This window comes from Grampus griseus (assembly GCF_964374135.1).
Source record: "Grampus griseus genome assembly, chromosome: 1".
Taxonomy (NCBI): domain Eukaryota; kingdom Metazoa; phylum Chordata; class Mammalia; order Artiodactyla; family Delphinidae; genus Grampus; species Grampus griseus.
Genome location: NC_139017.1, coordinates 109,086,754 through 109,105,898, shown reverse-complemented (window position 1 = coordinate 109,105,898; position 19,145 = coordinate 109,086,754). Strand labels below are relative to the sequence as shown.

General features: G+C 42.2%; 1 protein-coding gene across 1 annotated transcript in view; it reads right to left on the bottom strand.

Moving 5' to 3' along the window:
• Nucleotides 1–5,808: 5,808 nt before the first annotated feature.
• Nucleotides 5,809–19,145, bottom strand: part of MCOLN2 (mucolipin TRP cation channel 2) — a 61,023-nt gene continuing 47,686 nt past the window's right edge. The window contains exons 12-14 of the mRNA XM_082657455.1: nt 10,487–10,693; nt 8,973–9,094; nt 5,809–6,612 (exon numbers count right to left, since the gene is read on the bottom strand). Of these exons, the coding sequence (XP_082513581.1) occupies nt 6,576–6,612; nt 8,973–9,094; nt 10,487–10,693 (366 nt within the window). The 3' untranslated portion in view covers nt 5,809–6,575. The remainder of the gene's footprint in view (nt 6,613–8,972; nt 9,095–10,486; nt 10,694–19,145) is intronic.

Genomic DNA, 19,145 nt, shown 5'->3' with positions numbered 1-19,145 from the left:
TAGAAATATGCATTCAACACATTCATCCTAATAAATACATTTCTCAATAATAGAAGTTATGAAAAGAGACCCTCCCTCTAAATGCATAGTCTAAAAGCACAGACTCTCAGGGAAATGACAGGGTATTTAGCAGAGAAACCTTTTAAGAAAGAAAAAATATACATACAGATAGATAACACATATATGTGAGAGCTGGTATATTCCTCAGAGACAGTTTTCAGACAGTTTCTCATTGTGTTTGTTTTTGAGTTTAATTACAGGGTAATAGCATCACTTTCTTTTCTTTTTTTTTTTTTAATTTGGATGATTGCAGCCACTTTGTAACTGATTTCCTTGCTTATCTCCTACCACCCTGATCCATCCTTCCCAGTTCTGCCTTCTCTGGTCATGTACCTCCCAGGTCTAAAGCCCTCCTTTGCCATTTCTCGAGTTTTGTCTTCTATCACTTTCCCCAACATGTGACCTATATTCTGACCACCCCAAAACATAGTTTCCCTAACTGGCTGGGTTCTCTCTCAGATGTCCAAGCCATTGCCACAGCGTTCCTTTTAGCCAGAAAGCCCTACCCCCCCACCCTACACCACGGCCATCTAGTCGAATAAAATGTGTTATTCAAGTCTCAGTTCTAGCGTTGTCTACTTCTCCTTCAGAGGCCTTCATTTATACTCCAGGCAGGCAGGAGCTACTGCCATTCTGCTCTCATTTAGTACCGTGGGTGACCTTGTATTATCCTTGCTTGGTACATGGTTGTCCCTCCCACTAGACACCAAACTTCGTGAGGGCAGGGATCGTGTCATTCATTCCTTACTTCCTAAGTTCCCAGCACAATGTTGGAAATCAACAAATATGTATTGAATTACAGTCCTTAATAGCATCACCATTTTCCATCTACACACCTCATTATCTAATATTTCCCAAAATTAATGGTGCTTATCACTTCCCTTGCTTAACTTGTCATCCTGGAAATGTCCATGTTTCTTATCTAAGTCTACCTTTTAAACCCCCAAGCTGGAAAAGATTAAATATTGATAGCAGCTCCCTGATTTTTCTCCAAAGGCAGCCAAGAGCTAAGACCCAACACACTGTCCTGTTTTCATAGATAACACGTGCAGGATAACACAAACACTCGGCGCTAGGTCTGAAATCAGGCATTATTAATACCCTCTCCTTCTGTAGACCCGGCATGGCAGGCTCACAAGTGAGGATGTAAATTCACTTTGTCAAAGCAAACATTTCTCTTGGGGGACATGGGCTCAACCGCCAGGAGAGAGTAATGACTGTAGCCCACAGGAAGCGGGGGATGAGTAATTTACTGCTGCTAGGCAATTAGTGTTGCTAGAAAAAAAATATTGCTTTCATTTAAAATTCTCTGTAGACCATATGTATCATGGCTCATGGGATAATTTATGTATCATTAGAAACTAAGGAACATATATCACGCTAACAAATTGTCTTTTCCATCCACCACAGCTGATAGCTCCCAGAGATCTTTAAGAAGTCAGAATTTTGCTGTCCTTATTACAAAAGGTGGTGTGGAAATGTTCATGTGTACCCATTTATCTTCTCGTTCACTCCCTGGTTCTCTGGCAGAGACAGATGGCAAGAGAAACATTGGCCATCAGTTTCATCCTCTGGTTTGCAGCCTCATTTGCTGTAAATGAGCCTATGGTGGAATTGCCGTGAGTTGTATTGTTTTCCCTAACAGCTTGAGTGTCTGTTTTGAGATTTGGTTCATCTTGAAATCTTCCCAGTGCTACTATGTTATTTTCTCCAATACACAGCATGCTGAACAATTCTACAGCTTCCCATTCAAAGATGGGTCTTTCGTCCTAAAAGCAAATGACTGCAAAGACCTTGGAGCGAGGGCTTGACTATCCAGTGGGTGGAGCAGGTCCCAAAGGACTTTGCTGAGCAAGGTGGAAGGTCATATGGCAACTAGGCACACATGCTCGAGTTTAGAAGAACCACCCTAAGCTGACTCTCTGTTAAGGGAAAAACATGAAGTGGAAATTCGGAAAATGAGGCTCTTCATTGATGGGGGGTAGGGGGGCAGGGCGGTGCACAGGGAAGGGGGTAAAGGTGAGCAGCCCAGCTCCAACCTGCCAGCGTGACATGGAAATGATATTGGCCAATATCACCAACTACAGTAGTTTAATCTGTGAAACAAAGATGTGAGATGAGAAGAAGCCCCACAGCCACTTACTTGTGAGAATAGAAACTGAGAAAAATGGTGCACCCAAAAGTCTGTTAAAAAGTATTCCCTGGGCTTCCCTGGTGGCGCAGTGGTTGAGAGTCCGCCTGCTGATGCAGGGGACATGGGTTCGTGCCCCGGTCCAGGAAGATCCCACATGCTGCGGAGCGGCTGGGCCCGTGGGCCATGGCCGCTGAGCCTGCACGTCCGGAGCCTGTTGCTCCGCAATGGGAGAGGCCACTACAGTGAGAGGCCCGCGTACCACAAACAAACAAACAAACAAACAAAACAACAAAAAGCATTCCCACTCAGCTTCACTCTTTCCTTTTGTTACATTTCAATTGTTTTAAAGAAAATGTACAAGGCTAGGATCCTAGTCTTTTCCCAAAAGGCCATGCTTTAATCGTTTTGTTAGTCGCTGAGTTATAGTCCCATCATCAGAATTTGCTACATCACTTGTGAGGCCCTCTGTTAAAAAATTATTGAGAATTTCAAGACTCTGAGGGCAGAGCATTAAACCTTTTCCGATGCACAGGTCACACAGCCACGAAGCTGCCTTTTATCAGTACTGAGAGCTCGGAACCTCTCAATTAGATAAAAACAAGGAGGGGAGGCAGAGGTGTTCAGCACGAGCTCCAGCACCAGTTCCCAGGCCATCATTCACTGTCCTTCCTAAAGCGCCCAAGATCCGGATGCTGCGCTCGGGGTTTCGCCTGTGAGGTTCTCAATCATCCTGTCACACAAGAGCGACTTCGTGCATGTTCTACAGTTATGTGAAATTCTAGATCTTTGTTAGAGGAAGACTCTACGTCATTGGAATACCGTGGTCGAGATGTTCAAACTTCAAGTCATGGGTAGCAAAACAAGGTTTGCTCAAGTTACATGAAAATAAAGGTGAACCAGTGAGTAGTAAAATGGGGTCTAGTTATTCAATGTTATTGGAATAATTGGCCGACACACATGAGTGATACAGATATCCGGGATCGTATCTCTAAGCATCACGGCTCTTTATACCGTCAGGAGCAATCCATGGCCAAGACCATAGTAGCAGGTCGGGAAACATACTTTCCCAACGACTCTAGGGCCCCTGAACCTCAATGATAGTGCTGGGCTATTTTTACAGGGAGGCCCTCGGGCACTATAGGGTGACTAGCTAGTAACCTCTAAATCAAGAGGCTGGATCACTGTGCTTTTCATAAACCTTAGATGCTAAGCCTAGGCCTCCTCGGGCAGGAGGGTGGGTCAGGCAACCCTCCCACGATTGTTACGATGTGATCCTTCAGCAGGGGTTGGAGACGGTGACTGGAATCTCTTGAAGACCTTTTCCTAAATACCCTTTCTCACCTTTTCACATTTGCTACCCCAGATCAGCAATAGCTGACCTGTACGTCACACATTCTGACAAATTTGATTGAGACGGTGGGCTCCTAGCTGAGGACAGAGGGTCTCACCCAAGGTGAAGGACTGGGGATTCGTGACACTTGTACACCTCGGGGAATTTTACCCTCTCGTCAGGACTGACAGCTTTGCCCCTGAAGGCAGGGCATTTAGGCTGTTCATGTCCACAGGCTCCTGTACAACTGCATGAACTTTAGACACTGAATTGATCACTGCCTCCAAGACAGGGCTGGATATGGGTGTCTACACACTCAGAGTCCTAACAAAGTCCGCCAAAAGTGTGTGATGAGCTCACTTCAAAGCAAAGATCTTCCTGGCTGGCCCAGGTGATAGATTTGTACATTTGTAGACCGTGAAAGAAAAGCTTTTTGAAGATCTAACATTCACTGAGCACTTATAAGTCATGCCCTGCTCTACTCACTTTAAATTTGACTCATTTAATCCTTGCAAGCCCCACTTTACAGATGAGGAAACTGAGGCTGGTATGACCTGTCCAAGGAGACTTGAATAGTAGGAGGACAGGTACCCAGGCAGACTAAATGTCTTAACATCTTCACCCCTCCACGATCCCATGGAACCTACTTACAAACATGGCAGAAAATCAAAAGAAAAGAATGGCTCAAGTTTCAATTCAGTGCCAGGCTTTGCATGAGTTACCTGACTTAAATGCCAATCCCACAGTTTAAGGTTTGTCATCATCACTTAGAAGCAGAAAGTAATTTGCCCAGGGCCCCAAAGCTACAGGATAAACTGGGATTTTGACTCAAGTCTGTCTAGATGTCCTCCACGCCCATGATCTTTTCTACCACCCCAAGTCAACAGGCTTAAGGATGCTGCATCTGGCTTTCAGCAAGTCACTGCAAGCCAAGGAGGTACGTTCGAAAAGAACAGGAGATCCCATAATGAAACCAATAGGCAGAAAGAATGTGTCTCCTAACTTTCACAGTGAACTCTCCAAGTGGAGGCCTAGGGAAGAAGAGAAAGTGGATTGTCCCAGATGTGTCTATTAGCGGAGCTATGAGAAAACATTGTTCAATAAAATCCAAATAGATAATACAGTTGGCAAGATGACAATTGTTTAAAATTATTAAAAAGAGAGAAAACAATGTTTCCACAGATACAGGGTAAACTTGAAAAAAGATTTTTCTTCCTGAAAGGGTTTTGTCCAGCTGGAGGGAAAAGAAATAAAAGGAAACATGAAAGCCAATAAAAGAAAAATATAAGCATAGAAGACCGTCATTAATCTTCACTTCAAATGGTAGTCACAGCGGCATCACAGCGGCAGATTACATAAAAGGCATTAATAGCAATTCTATTCAGAGATAAACGATGTACTGGGGGTATACTCAGAGGTGAATAAGTGATCTAACTGCACACTGATTTTGGAGTCATGGGAATGACCCTAGAACCACGGGTTTAATGGTTCTTAATTTAAAAATTGAGGGCTTCCCTGGTGGCACAGTGGTTGAGAGTCCGCCTGCCGATGCAGGGGACGTGGGTTCGTGCCCCGGTCTGGGAAGATCCCACATGCTGCGGAGGGGCTGGGCCCGTGAGCCATGGCCGCTGAGCCTGCGTGTCCGGAGCCTGTGCTCTGCAACGGAAGAGGCCCGTGTACCGCAAAAAAAAAAAAAAAAAAAAAAAAAAAAAAAATTGAATATAACTCTTGACATTTTTGGTAAGTAGTTTATAACTAAAATGATAATTTTAGCAAAGTGTTTTGTGTATAGACCTGAGTCACCCACCTACAGACTTTAATGGCCTTAACTGGAAGACTTTCCTGGCCTAGATTTGGTGTGGGCACATGAAGAAAGTATGGGGGCATGGAAAGAGGAGTGGGGCACCAGAGGGACTCTGGCAGGGGCTTGGTGGGGAGGAGGATAAAAAGAGGGAGAGCCCTGGGATGAGAGTCCTACTTAATTCAAACCCTACTCTTCACCAGCAAATTTAAAATAGTTGACCCCTAAAATAGCTCAGGTATGAACTAAATCTATGCATGAAGTGATCTTAATCTGAAGTCATTCTCATAAATATTTCTTGAATAACTAGCCCCTATATCTCCTTCACTGCTTTTAAGAAAGTGGGAAATCCCTTTTGGAGACCAGATAGCTGATAGAGATGTGATCCGAATTTTTCACGAAGTAGATGTTAAGAGACAATACATTTTTAAGAAGTAGTAGGAGTTCCATATGTTATGATAAAAGTTAATTTAATTTATTTGGGAAAAAATACCATCTTCCTTGCTTGACAAGGGTAAATCCCCACCACGGTGGAGTTTGGTTGTTAAAATGAATGACCACTGCTGTAGTATAATGTCCACATGTCATGTGTGTACAATCAACAATTAGCACAAGTAGTAACAAGGTGTCCAAATGACTGTTTCCAGTTTATCCCACTGACTTTGCCGACAGTTTCATATCATGCTGAGAAGAGGACCACAGGAAAATAAGCCAAGAAATGTCCATTGCAAGAGGTCTTTTTGTTGATTTAAGTGTAATCTTCACAAAGCTTAACAGTTCTCCAGCTTTGAGTGCCTAAATTGTTATTGCAACCAATTTCAGTTTTGTGCAGACCATGAATTAACAAATGTCTTCTAACCCAAGAATCACTTTTAAGACAAACCCGTATTTGATGATAAACTCATATCTTCAAATGCATTGCTTTAAACACCATTGTTTTGCACACTCTGAAATGTGATTTTTTTCCATCCCAACATTGTGATGTCATAAATTAAAAGACTAATACAGAATTTCACCAGCACTGCTCTATTACACCAATGCCCAGTAGTTGACTGTGGTCTAGTCTTCATCATCCAAGTTTATAAAAAGGAATTTTGAAACTTCAGTTCTATTCAGACAGCTCAGAGCCAGTCCTCTTTCCCACTCCACAATCAGTATTTTTGGAAGTGCTGGTCCAAGCCATTTGGGGGCCCTCTTCATTGTCACTTGATATGGAGACCTGAAACCCGATTATCTTCAGCAGGAGGATTTTAGTCAATAAGCATTAAGTGGTCATCGCTTCCATTCCTGTAATAGAAAGGAAGGCAAGGAAAGAGAAAAGAGAACAATGGCTTAAAAATCTTTGAGATGGAACAGGAATACATACTCTATCATGTAGGCATACATAGGTTATTGGCATGCTGAGTGTGACATTTAAGAGGAAGAAAACTTAAGAAGGACAATTTACATTATTGGAGGTTTGACTAGATGCTTTTGGTCATTTTGAGGAGCTGCCTACCCTCCATCTCCCTTTGACAAAGCTTCTCAATGGCTAGAACCGCAGATTTTCCTCCTTGTGGTAGAGAAGAAAGGTTAACTCTGTATCTGCTCAACCAAGCACATCTCTCCCAAGAACCAGATCACGTTAGAACTAGAAGAGGTTGCAGAGGCTACCTGTTCCACTCTGATGACACTGGAGGAACCAAGAGGTTTAGGAAAGGTCAGGGGACACATTCAGTAATTGGCAGGGTCCCAAATGAAAACCCAGGTGTTCTGACCATCAGGCTAGGGGCTCAGTCAACTATTCAAGGGAGAATCAGTCTGTGGGAGATGGAATCTGTGGTGGTTGCTGGACTGCTTGGTTGAAAAAGAGCAACCTGGCCACGCTCCAGAGTAGGTGGAGCTGTGATAGCTGGGTTGCATGTCATGGGCACTGGAGAGGGGCCCAGACACCAAGTCTTATGAGGCCCTTCTTCCCCAGGTTCCCTCAGTGAGGTCTGTCTCCAATACGTACTCTCCATTCATAGCCTTCCTCAATTTTATTCCATTCTTAGGTTTCCGGCTGTTAAACACATCCAGGTGTATTTAATTTTTGGTGATTCCAAAGCCATCACTTGTTCCAAGGCCCCAGTACAACCCATTTCCTTCATCAGGCCCTATGACCCTCATTGACTCTCTGCAGGGTCCATCCAGACCGCCCTAGGTTCCAGGCTTTGATCTGATTATTCAGCTAAAACTGATCTAGCTGACTTCACCCATGACCACCTTCAGCCACTTCTGTTTTTATTTTTGATATCCTCTTTTTTCAAAACTTTCAGCGTCTTAGTTCTTCAGCTGATTTCCTTTGGTGGACTCTTCTGTTCCATTTAATCCTTTCATTCCTCACAATGGGCAGACCTGCCTCCGCACCAGGCACCCTCTCTACAACCCTTAGCATGTCTTAGGGAAGACTGTCTGCTGACGTTGCTCTGTTCTTCTCACCACTCAGGTCCAATCTTCCAAGTTCACTCCTTAAATCTTTCACTCATTCCATATGGCTGCAAAGAAACCATTTAACAACCTCCCAGGGCTTTTTGTGGTATAAACTGAGGCCCAAAAATCAAACACCAAAACCTATCCATTACTTTCTAGAATTCACAACCACATTCTCAAATGCTTTTTTTTTTTTTCTTTACAGTCAACTACATATTAGAAAAGCAACTTTGAGAGACTTTCCTTATAATACAAGGTGCCTCCTAGGAGGCAGCTGCCTATAAAGAAAAGTAATTTCCCTTTATCCTTGCTTCCATGGCAACACTTCAATGCTCTGAGAGGATAAACTGTGATTGTAAAAACTTAACTCTTCTCAGAAGACCTCATTTCATATTTACCAGACATTCTTTGGAAATGCTCCAACATACCATTTCAAATCCCAAGTTGCAGTATGAATTGATTAACGGAAAATACATCCTGGGATTTTAAGTAGCAATTATGTTCTCCCATCTTCCTTCAGGAATCTGGTTTAGAGAATTCTTCTCGAAACACATGAGTAGGGGGTACTTGCAGTTAACAACCCCTACTCCTGACTTCAGACGAAAACAAACATGGGCATAATAAAGAAAATTATCCTCATCTGACGCCCTTTCTAGTCCCCCAAGCCACTATGTGGAGGCTTTGCCACTGAGGTCCAGACTATTTTTGCACGTGCACTGATGAATGGCGAGCACACAGCAGGTGATCAGCTGATTTGTTTGCAGCCAAGGACACGTACGGCTTCCTCTCAAGCAGGTTTCCTGCTCTGCTCAAGGAAGGTTATTTGTACCACAGATTGCGAAAAGGGGAAAACACCTTTGACGTTCCCAGAACTCCATCTCTAAAAAGAAGAGCTTTGACCTCTTCCTTTGGCCAGCTCACCCTCTCGACTTCAGGGACATAGCTCATGCCTTCTCAAAACAGTCTCATAATATTCCCAAGAGATTTCAACCATGTCATGTACCTTTCTACCTTGTTCTATAAGAAACAATTCATTTCTAAAGTCAATTACAGTGGGAGGAAAGCAAAGAGGGATGCATTATTTCCCCCAGTCAGCTGATTCCTGAGTGTAGCATTTGACCTGGGAGGACCCTTTGTTAAGGCAGCAGGGCGTCTCATCCCGGGAGCACAGAGACCCGACTGAACACAGTACTGACCTCCTCAGACAGCAGATGCAGGACAGGAAGGCTGATGACTCTTTCTGACACTTCTCTTTGCTACCACACTCCTTCAGGAATTCCTGAAGATCCGTGGCAGGAAACCCATTCTGTTGGTATTTCTTTAAAAAGTACACAGTGTTGTTACCTTAGTTATACTGAGAGAAATTGCTTCTTGTCAACAAACCAAATCCATCTCTGCTAAAATAAAACTCTCCCACGTTGCTAGCACAGATCCAAGAACTGACATTAACAATGATCAATCATCAATCAATCTATCAGTCCCTTGAAAGCCAAGCCAGGGTCACCATGGCTTGAACAGAGAGCCATGGGAACAAAGAGCCATCCAGAGGAAAACTCCAGAAATCAAGCCATGGTGGGGCAGGGGAGAGGTGTGTTAATTAAAGGAGTGAAGGAAATAGAAGTCTAAAGCTTTCACGTTAATTGCAAGACCAGGTAAGACCTCCTCTTCCCCACACTGCCCATAGAGTCTGGCTGGGAAGTAATCCCCATTTCTTCTACTTTTGTAGAAGTTGGTCACTTAGTGAGGTAGAAGGCAGTAGGTCCCTCCAAGCAGACATAAAGACCCTGAGAGACCCCTCCCCTCACACTTAGCGAGGTCATCCACCAGGTCACCGAGGCTTGGCGCACTCACGGGGACAAGGCCGCGTCAAGGACAGGCTCCCACTGTGAGCAGGGCACTGCTCATCCCCCCACGGCCAGCCCCGCTGTGGAGCCAACCACCCATTCCCACAGGAACACGCATCTCCTTGCGCACAAAGTGCTCAGAAGTATTTCCAATGGACTGGCTTCTTCTGAGATAGTCTGAGAAGGGTTCAAGAAGAGGACAACACCCCAAGACACGGACATGGCACCCCTGGTTGCTCAGATGCTGGCCCCGAAACAGGATTTTCTGAGCATGACCATCTGCTGCGGAGACACCACTGCCCCCGAGGCAGCAGAGCTTCCTTCATGCTACACATAAGTTAAATGGACCTAGTCTGAAAGGACACACAACCCACCAGGTGGCTTAGGAAGGCAGGAGGCTAAACAGCCACAAAAGGCTTAGCTTTTAAAATGTAAAGGAAACCTGCACCACACGAGCGGCATCCAGTGTATGAGGTATGCCAATATCTGGACACTTGTCAGGATGACGGTCACCCCTTATCACTGAGACTTACTACTCAAAGTCTAAGTTCCGGGATAGGCAGGTACACCTGTCAGTGCCAAGACCGACAGCCCAACTACTTGATTTACCAAACTCAGCCCATCTTTACCCATTTCCTTTCTCTTTCCCACCACACCTCCAAACCAATCCACTAGGCACCAGGGACAATGTCCTAAATGCATATTTAAATTAACCTCCAGCATCTAAAAAGTTTCTTTTCTACAAAACCTCAAAATCTAAGTAAAACTACAGTATTTTAAGTAAGCAAAATATTATAGTATTTTCCCATGTTCTAATCTATACAGAATTTGCAATCGTTTTTTGGCAGGAAATAATAACTGCTTACCTTAATGGTGTCATAAGAATCTGTAATAATTGCAATGAAAAGGCTGAGAATCATATATATGAAAAGACTGATGAAGGAATATAAATACAGGCGACTGAACAGCCACACCAGGAGGCTCTTCTGCTGGATGTGAGCAAAGGTCGCATACATGTCATCACCGTTGACCAGAGAAAACAAACACTCAGCAACTGTGTTCAGATTTTCAAACTGCGGGGGAGACCAAAAGTAGCTTTTGAGACATATTAGCCAAAGAAGCAGAGAAATATCTAGTTAGCTGGTTTTGTTGAAGTTGTTGCTGCCATTGTTATTAACATTCACTTTAGGGAATCTGGAATACCACGCGTAGGAAAGCGTTACTCAAAACTTTCCTCCACACTCACAAAGATCATCTCTTGACACTTCCCTCAGTTTTTTTCCTTTGCACTTTTTATATATTTGTGGTCATATCATCTAACAATTCTTGATCCAGATTCTTCTTTCTTTTCTATTTAACATAGTCTTATGTTATTCATATTTAGCATTTGTTAGATAATGGAACCACTCCTTGGAAATGTCAAATTTAACTATTTCCCTTTCACTGGACATGCCAATCATGTTTGCTATTATAAAGAACAATGCAATGCACGTTTCTTAGCATAATGTTTTTTTCCTATTACTGGGTCTAAGCAATTAACGTTTTTTTTTGGCTGCGTTGGGTCTTCGTTGATGCATGCAGGCTTTCTCTAGTTGCAGGCTTTCCCGAATCAGCTGCTCCTTTAACCCTGTCCTGTCTGAGCGAAGAACAGACGCCCTCAGGTGAACTACATGCAGAGGCGGGGTCAAATCCAAAGCTGAACCCCGGGAGCTGTGCGAACATAGAAGAGAAATGGAAATTTCTCCCAGAAGCCTCAGGAGCAGCGGATTAAATCTCCACAATCAACTTGATGTACCCTGCATCTGTGGAATACCTGAATAGACAACGAATCATCCCAAACTGAGGAGGTGGACTTTGGGGGCAACGATATATATATATATATATATATATTTCCCATTTTCTCTTTTTGTGAGTGTGTATGTGTATGCTTCTGTGTGTGATTTTGTCTGTATAGCTTTAGTTTTACCATTTGTCCTAGGGTTCTGTCTGTCCATTTGTTTTTCTTCTTTCTTTTATTACTTAAAATTTTTTTCTTAATAATTATGTTTTATATTTTATTTTAATTACTTTATTTTATTTTATTTTATCTTCTTTCTTTCTTTCTTTTTTTCCTCCTTTTTATTCTGAGCCATGTGGAGGACAGGCTCTTGGTGCTCCAGCCAGGCATCAAGGCTGTGCCACTGAGGTGGGAGAGCCAAGTTCAGGACACTGGTCCACAAGAGACCTCCCAGCTCCACGTAATATCAAATGGCAAAAATCTCCCAGAGATCTCCATCTCAACGCCAAGACCCAGCTCCACTCAACGATCAGCAAGCTACAGTGCTGGACACCCTATGCCAAACAACTAGCGAGACAGGAACACAGCCCCACCCATTAGCAGAGAGGCTGCCTAAAATCATAATAAGGCCACAGACACCCCAAAACACACCACCAGACGTGGACCTGCCCAACAGAAAGACAAGATCCAGCCTCATCCACCAGAACACAGGCACCAGTCCCCTGTACCAGGAAGCCTACACAACCCACTGAACCAACCTTAGCCACTGGGGACAGACACCAAAAACAATGGGAACTACGAACCTGCAGCCTGCGAAAAGGAGACGCCTAACACAGCAAGTTAAGCAAAATGAGAAGACAGAGAAACACAGAGCAGATGAAGGAGCAAGATAAAAACCCACCAGACCTAACAAATGAAGAGGAAATAGGCAGTCTACCTGAAAAAGAATTCAGAGTAATGATAGTAAAGATGATCCAAAATCTTGGAAATAGAATGGAGAAAACACAAGAAACATTTAACAAGGACCTAGAAGAATAAAGAGCAAACAAACAGGGATGAACAATACAATAAATGAAATTAAAAATTCTCTACAAGGGATCAATAGCAGAATAACTGAGGCAGAAGAACGGATAAGTGACCTGGAAAATAAAATCGTGGAAATAACTACTGCAGAGCAGAAAAAAGAATGAAAAGAATTGAGGACAGTCTCAGAGACCTCTGGGACAACATTAAATGCACCAACATTCGAATTATAGGGTTCCCAGAAGAAGAAGAGAAAAAGAAAGGGACTGAGAAAATATTTGAGGAGATTAAAGTGGAAAACTTCCCTAATATGGGAAAGGAAATAGTTAATCAAGTCCAGGAAGAACAGAGAGTCCCATACAGGATAAATCCAAGGAGAAACACGCCAAGAGACATATTAATCAAACTATCAAAAATTAAATACAAAGAACAAATATTAAAAGCAGCAAGGGAGGGCTTCCCTGGTGGCACAGTGGTTGAGAGTCCGCCTGCCGATGCAGGGGACACGGGTTCATGCCCCGGTCGGGGAAGATCCTGCAGGCCGCGGAGCGGCTGGGCCTGTGGGCCATGGCCGCTGAGCCTGCGCGTCCGCAGCCTGTTCTCTGCAACAGGAGAGGCCACAACAGTGAGAGGCCCGCGTACCGCAAAAAAAAAAAAAAAAAAAAAAAAAAAGCAGCAAGAAAAAAACAACAAATTACTCATAAGGGAATCCCCATAAAGTTAACAGCTGATCTTTCAGCAGAAACTCTGCAAGCCAGAAGGGAGTCACAGGACATATTTAAAGTGATGAAGGAGAAAAACCTACAACCAAGATTACTCTACCCAGCAAGGATCTCATTTATATCTGATGGAGAAATTGAAACCTTTACAGACAAGCAAAAGTTAAGAGAATTCAGCACCATCAAACCAGCTTTACAACAAATGCTAAAGGAACTTCTCTAGGCAGGAAACACAAGAGAAGGAAAAGACCTACAATAACAAACCCCAAACAATTAAGAAAATGGTAATAGGAACAGACATATGGATAATTACCTTAAATGTAAATGGATTAAATGCTCCAACCAAAAGACATAGATTGGCTGAATGGATACAAAAACAAGACCCATATATATGCTGTCTACCAGAGACCCACTTCAGACCTAGGGACACATATAGACTGAAAGTGAGGGGATTGAAAAAGATATTCCATGCAAATGGAAATCAAAAGAAGGCTGGAGTAGCAATTCTAATATCAGACAAAATAGACTTTAAAACAAAGACTATTACAAGAGACAAAGAAGGACACTACATAGTGATCAAGGGATCAATCCAACAGGAAGATATAACAATTGTAAATATTTAGGCACCCAACATAGGAGCAACTCAATACATAAGGCAAATACTAACAGTCATAAAAGGGGAAATCAACAGTAACACAATCATAGTAGGGGACTTTAACACCCCACTTTCACCAACGGACAGATCATCCAAGATGAAAATAAGGAAACACAAGCTTTAAATGATACATTAAACAGGATGGACTTAATTGATATTTATAGGACATTCCACCAAAAACAACAGAATACAGATTCTTCTCAAGTGCTCATGGAACATTCTCCAGGATAGATCATATCTTGGGTCACACATCAAGCCTTGGTAAATTTAAGAAAATTGAAATCGTATCAAGTATCTTTTCTGACCACAACGCTATGAGACTAGATATCAATTACAGGAAAAAGTCTGTTAAAAACAAAAACACATGGAGGCCAAACAACACACTACTTAATAACCAAGAGTTCACTGAAGAAATCAAAGAGGAAATCAAAAAATACCTAGAAACATATGACAATGAAAACATGACGACCCAAAACCTATGGGATGCAGCAAAAGTAGTTTTAAGAGGGAAACTTATAGCGACACAATCCCATCTTAAGAAACAAGAAACATCACAAATAAACAACCTAACCTTACACCTAAAGCAATTAGAGAAAGAAGAACAAAAAAGCCCCAAAGTTAGCGGAAGGAAAGAAATCATAAAGATCAGATCAGAAATAAATGAAAAAGAAATGAAGGAAACGATAGCAAAGATCAATAAAACTAAAAGCTGGTTCTTTGAGAGGATAAACAAAATTGTTAAACCATTAGCCAGACTCATCAAGAAAAAAAGGGAGAAGACTCAAATCAATAGAATTAGAAATGAAAAAGGAGAAGTAACAACTGACACTGCAGAAATACAAAGGATCATCAGAGATCACTACAAGCAACTGTGTGCCAACAAAATGGACAACCTGAAAGAAATGGACACATTTTTAGAAATGCACAACCTTCCAAGACTGAACCAGGAAGAAATAGAAAATATGAACAGACCAAACACAAGCACTGAAATTGAAACTGTGATTCAAAATCTTCCAACAAACAAAAGCCCAGGACCAGAGGGCTTCACAGGCGAATTCTATCAAACATTTAGAGAAGAGCTAACACCTATCCTTCTCAAACTCTTCCAAAATATAGCAGAGGGAGGAACACTCCCAAATTCCTTCTACGAGGCCACCATCACCTTGATACCAAAACCAGACAAGGATGTCACAAAGAAAGAAAACTACAGGCCTATATCACTGATGAACATAGATGCAAAAATCCTCAACAAAATACTAGCAAACAGAATCCAACAGCATATTAAAAGGATCATATACCATGATAAAGTGGGGTTTATTCCAGGAATGCAAGGATTCTTCAATATACGCAAATCTCTCAATGTGATAAACCATATTAACAAATTGAAGGAGAAAAACCATATGATCATCTCAATAGATGCAGAGAAAGCTTTTGACAAAATTCAACACCGATTTATGATAAAAACCCTGCAGAAAATAGGCATAGAGGGAACTTTCCTCAACATAATAAAGGCCATATATGACAAGCCCACAGCCAACATCATCCTCAATGCTGAAAAACTGAAAGCATTTCCACTAAGATCAGGAACAATACAAGGTTGCCCACTCTCACCACTCTTATTCAACATAGTTTTGGAAGTTTTAGCCACAGCAATCAGAGAAGAAAAGGAAATAAAAGGAATCCAAATCGGAAAAGAAGAAGTAAAGCTGTCACTGTTTGCAGATGACATGATACTATACATAGAGAATCCTAAAGATGCTACCAGAAAACTACTAGAGCTAATCAATGAATTTGGTAAAGTAGCAGGGTACAAAATTAATGCACAGAAATCTCTGGCATTCCTATACACTAAGGATGAAAAATCTGAAAGTGAAATCAAGAAAACACTCCCATTTACCATTGCAACAAAAAGAATAAAATATCTAGGAATAAACCTACCTAAGATGACAAAAGACCTGTATGCAGAAAATTATAAGACACTGATGAAAGAAATTAAAGATGATACAAATAGATGGAGAGATATACCATGTTCTTGGATTGGAAGAATCAACATTGTGAAAATGACTCTACTACCCAAAGCAATCTACAGATTCAGTGCAATCCCTATCAAACTACCACTGGCGTTTTTCACAGAACTAGAACAAAAAATTTCACAATTTGTATGGAAACACAAAAGATCCCGAAGAGCCAAAGCAATCTCGAGAATGAAAAACGGAGCTGGAGGAAATCAGGCTCCCTGACTTCAGACTATACTACAAAGCTACAGTAATCAAGACAGTATGGTACTGGCACAAAAACAGAAAGATAGATCAATGGAACAGCATAGAAAGCCCAGAGATAAACCCACACACATATGGTCACCTTATCTTTGATAAAGGAGGCAGGAATGTACAGTGGAGAAAGGACAGCCTCTTCAATAAGTGGTGCTGGGAAAACTGGACAGGTACATGTAAAAGTATGAGATTAGATCACTCCCTAACACCATACACAAAAATAAGCTCAAAATGGATTAAAGACCTAAATGTAAGGCCAGAAACTATCAAACTGTTAGAGGAAAACATAGGCAGAACACTCTATGACATAAATCACAGCAAGATCCTCTTTGACCCACCTCCTAGAGAAATGGAAATAAAAACAAAAATAAACAAATGGGACCTAATGAAACTGAAAAGCTTTTGCACAGCAAAGGAAACCATAAATAAGATGAAAAGACAGCCCACAGAATGTGAGAAAATATTTGCAATGAAGCAACTGACAAAGGATTAACCTCCAAAATTTACAAGCAGCACATGCAGCTCAACATTGAAAAAGCAAACAACCGAATCCAAAAATGGGCAGAAGACCTAAACAGACATTTCTCATAAGATATACAGATTGCCAACAGACACATGAAAGAATTCTCAACATCATGAATCATTAGAGAAATGCAAATCAAAACTACACTGAGAAATCACCTCACACCGTTCAGAATGGCCATCATCAAAAAATCTACAAACAATAAATGCTGGAGAGGGTGTGGAGAAAAGGGAACCCTCTTGCACTGTTGGTGGGAATGTAAATTGATACAGCCACTATGGAGAACAGTACGGAGGTTCCTTAAAAGACGACAAATAGAACTACCATACGACCCAGCAACCCCACTACTGGGCATATACCCTGAGAAAACCACAATTCAAAAAGAGTCATGTACCAAAATGTTCATTGCAGCTCTATTTACAATAGCCAGGACATGGAAGCAACCTAAGTGTCCATCAACAGATGAATGGATAAAGAAGATGTGGCACATATATACAATGGAATATTACTCAGCTATAAAAAGGAACGAAACTGAGTTATTTGTAGTGAGGTGGATGGACCTAGAGTCTGTCATACAGAATGAAGTAAGTCAGAAAGAGAAAACCTAATACCGTATGCTAACACATATATATGGAATCTAAAAAAAACAAAAACAAAAAGGTCATGAAAAATCGAGGGGCAAGATGGGAATAAAGACACAGACCTACTAGAGAATGGACTTGAGGGTACGGGGAGGGGGAAGGGTAAGATGGGACAATGTGAGAGAGTGGCATGGACATATATACGCTACCAAACGTAAAATAGATAGCTGGTGGGAAGCAGCCGCATAGCACAGGGAGATCAGCTGGGTGTTTTGTGACCACCTAGAGGGGTGGGTTAGGGAGGGTGGGAGGGAGGGAGACGCAAGAGGGAAGAGATATGGGGACATATGTATATGTATAACTGATTCACTTTGTTATAAAGCAGCAACTAACACACCATTGTAAAGCACTTATACTGTAATAAAGATGTTAAAAAAATAAAAAATAAAAATAAATTCCAGAACAACAACAACAAAAAGACAAGGGACAGTATCTAATCTGGGTTTCTAAATGGTAACCACGGCTTGTGAAGATCTCCTAGAATGAGAACAGCCCAGGGCCTGGATGCCAGTGAGAGTGAGTGCAGGGGCCCAGGACTGCAAGGAATCCACAGGAAACTGAGGAGGAAACTGGAGAGAAAGTAAGTCCAGAAGGGGGCGGGGGAGGGATCTCTGCTGGACTCAGTTCTAGACGAGGCGAGTTTGAGGGGCCAGGTAGAAGCGGTGACATGAGGTAGTTAGCTGGAGGCTGACTGAACACGTGACAGCCCTGAGGGGCAGAGCTGAGCAGGGGCCGGTGTGGAATGTCCCCGGAATCCCTCAGCCCCCTTCTGGCTTACGTGGTTGACAAATGACTGCCACATCGACTAAAAGCAAACAGCAGGTGCTTAATGAATGAACATCTCTGGGGTCAGAGGGTTAAATATTAGATGAATGCGAAAAACTTCTATGTAAAGAATGATAATGACTTAATAGGCAAAAGGCAATATAGTTTTCAGAAATGCAGATGCAACAAGTTACTGTAGAGTTGGGAACCAATTCTGTCCTCAGTGGTGGGGGCCTATACATCCATCAAGTCAGTAAGTGTGGCTTTGGGGGCAGCCAAGTCCCTCATGAATGTCTCTGGGACATTTCCAGTTGGCAGTCGTGCACATGCTAGTTCACATGCAACACAATAAAACCTCCTACCACCTGAACCCAGAAAACGTGCTGTCCTTCCAAATTTCCCTATTTCTGTCAGTGATTCCAGTCTCCTCCCAAAGAAAAATTACTCCAAAATAATCAAGTGCTTAAAACTGTGTGTCGCTTATATGTGGAATCTAGACTATGACACAAAGGAACCTATCTACGAAGCAGACTCATGGACATAGAGAAAAGACTTGTGGTTGTGCCAAGGGGGAGGGATGGAGTAGGAGGTTTGGGTTAGCAGATGTAAGCTACTATATAGAGAATGGATAAACAACAAGGTCCTACTATATAGCACAGAGAACTATATTCATTATGCTGTGATAAACCATAGTGGAAAAGAATATTGAAAAAAGAATGTATATATATATATATATATATATATGTATAACTGAATCACTTTGCTGTACAGCAGAGATTAACACAATATTGCAAACCAACTATATTTCAATTTAAAAAACACAAAACTGTGTGTTGAATCCATTTATCTTCGCTGCTCTACAATCCAATAAGGTCTGTCTATTCCTATGATGCTTCTCTGACCCACTCGTTCTACTCCATAAAAAAAAAAAAAAAAGGGACTTCCCTGGTGGCACAGTGGTTAAGAATCCGCCTGCTAATGCAGGGGACACGGGTTCAAGCCTTGGTCCGAGAAGATCCCACATGCCGTGGAACAACCAAGCCCGTGTGCCACAACTACTGAGCCTGCGCTCTAGAGCCCATGAGCCACAACTACTGAAGCCCGTGTGCCTAGAGCCCGTGCTCTGCAACAAGAGAAGCCACCACAATG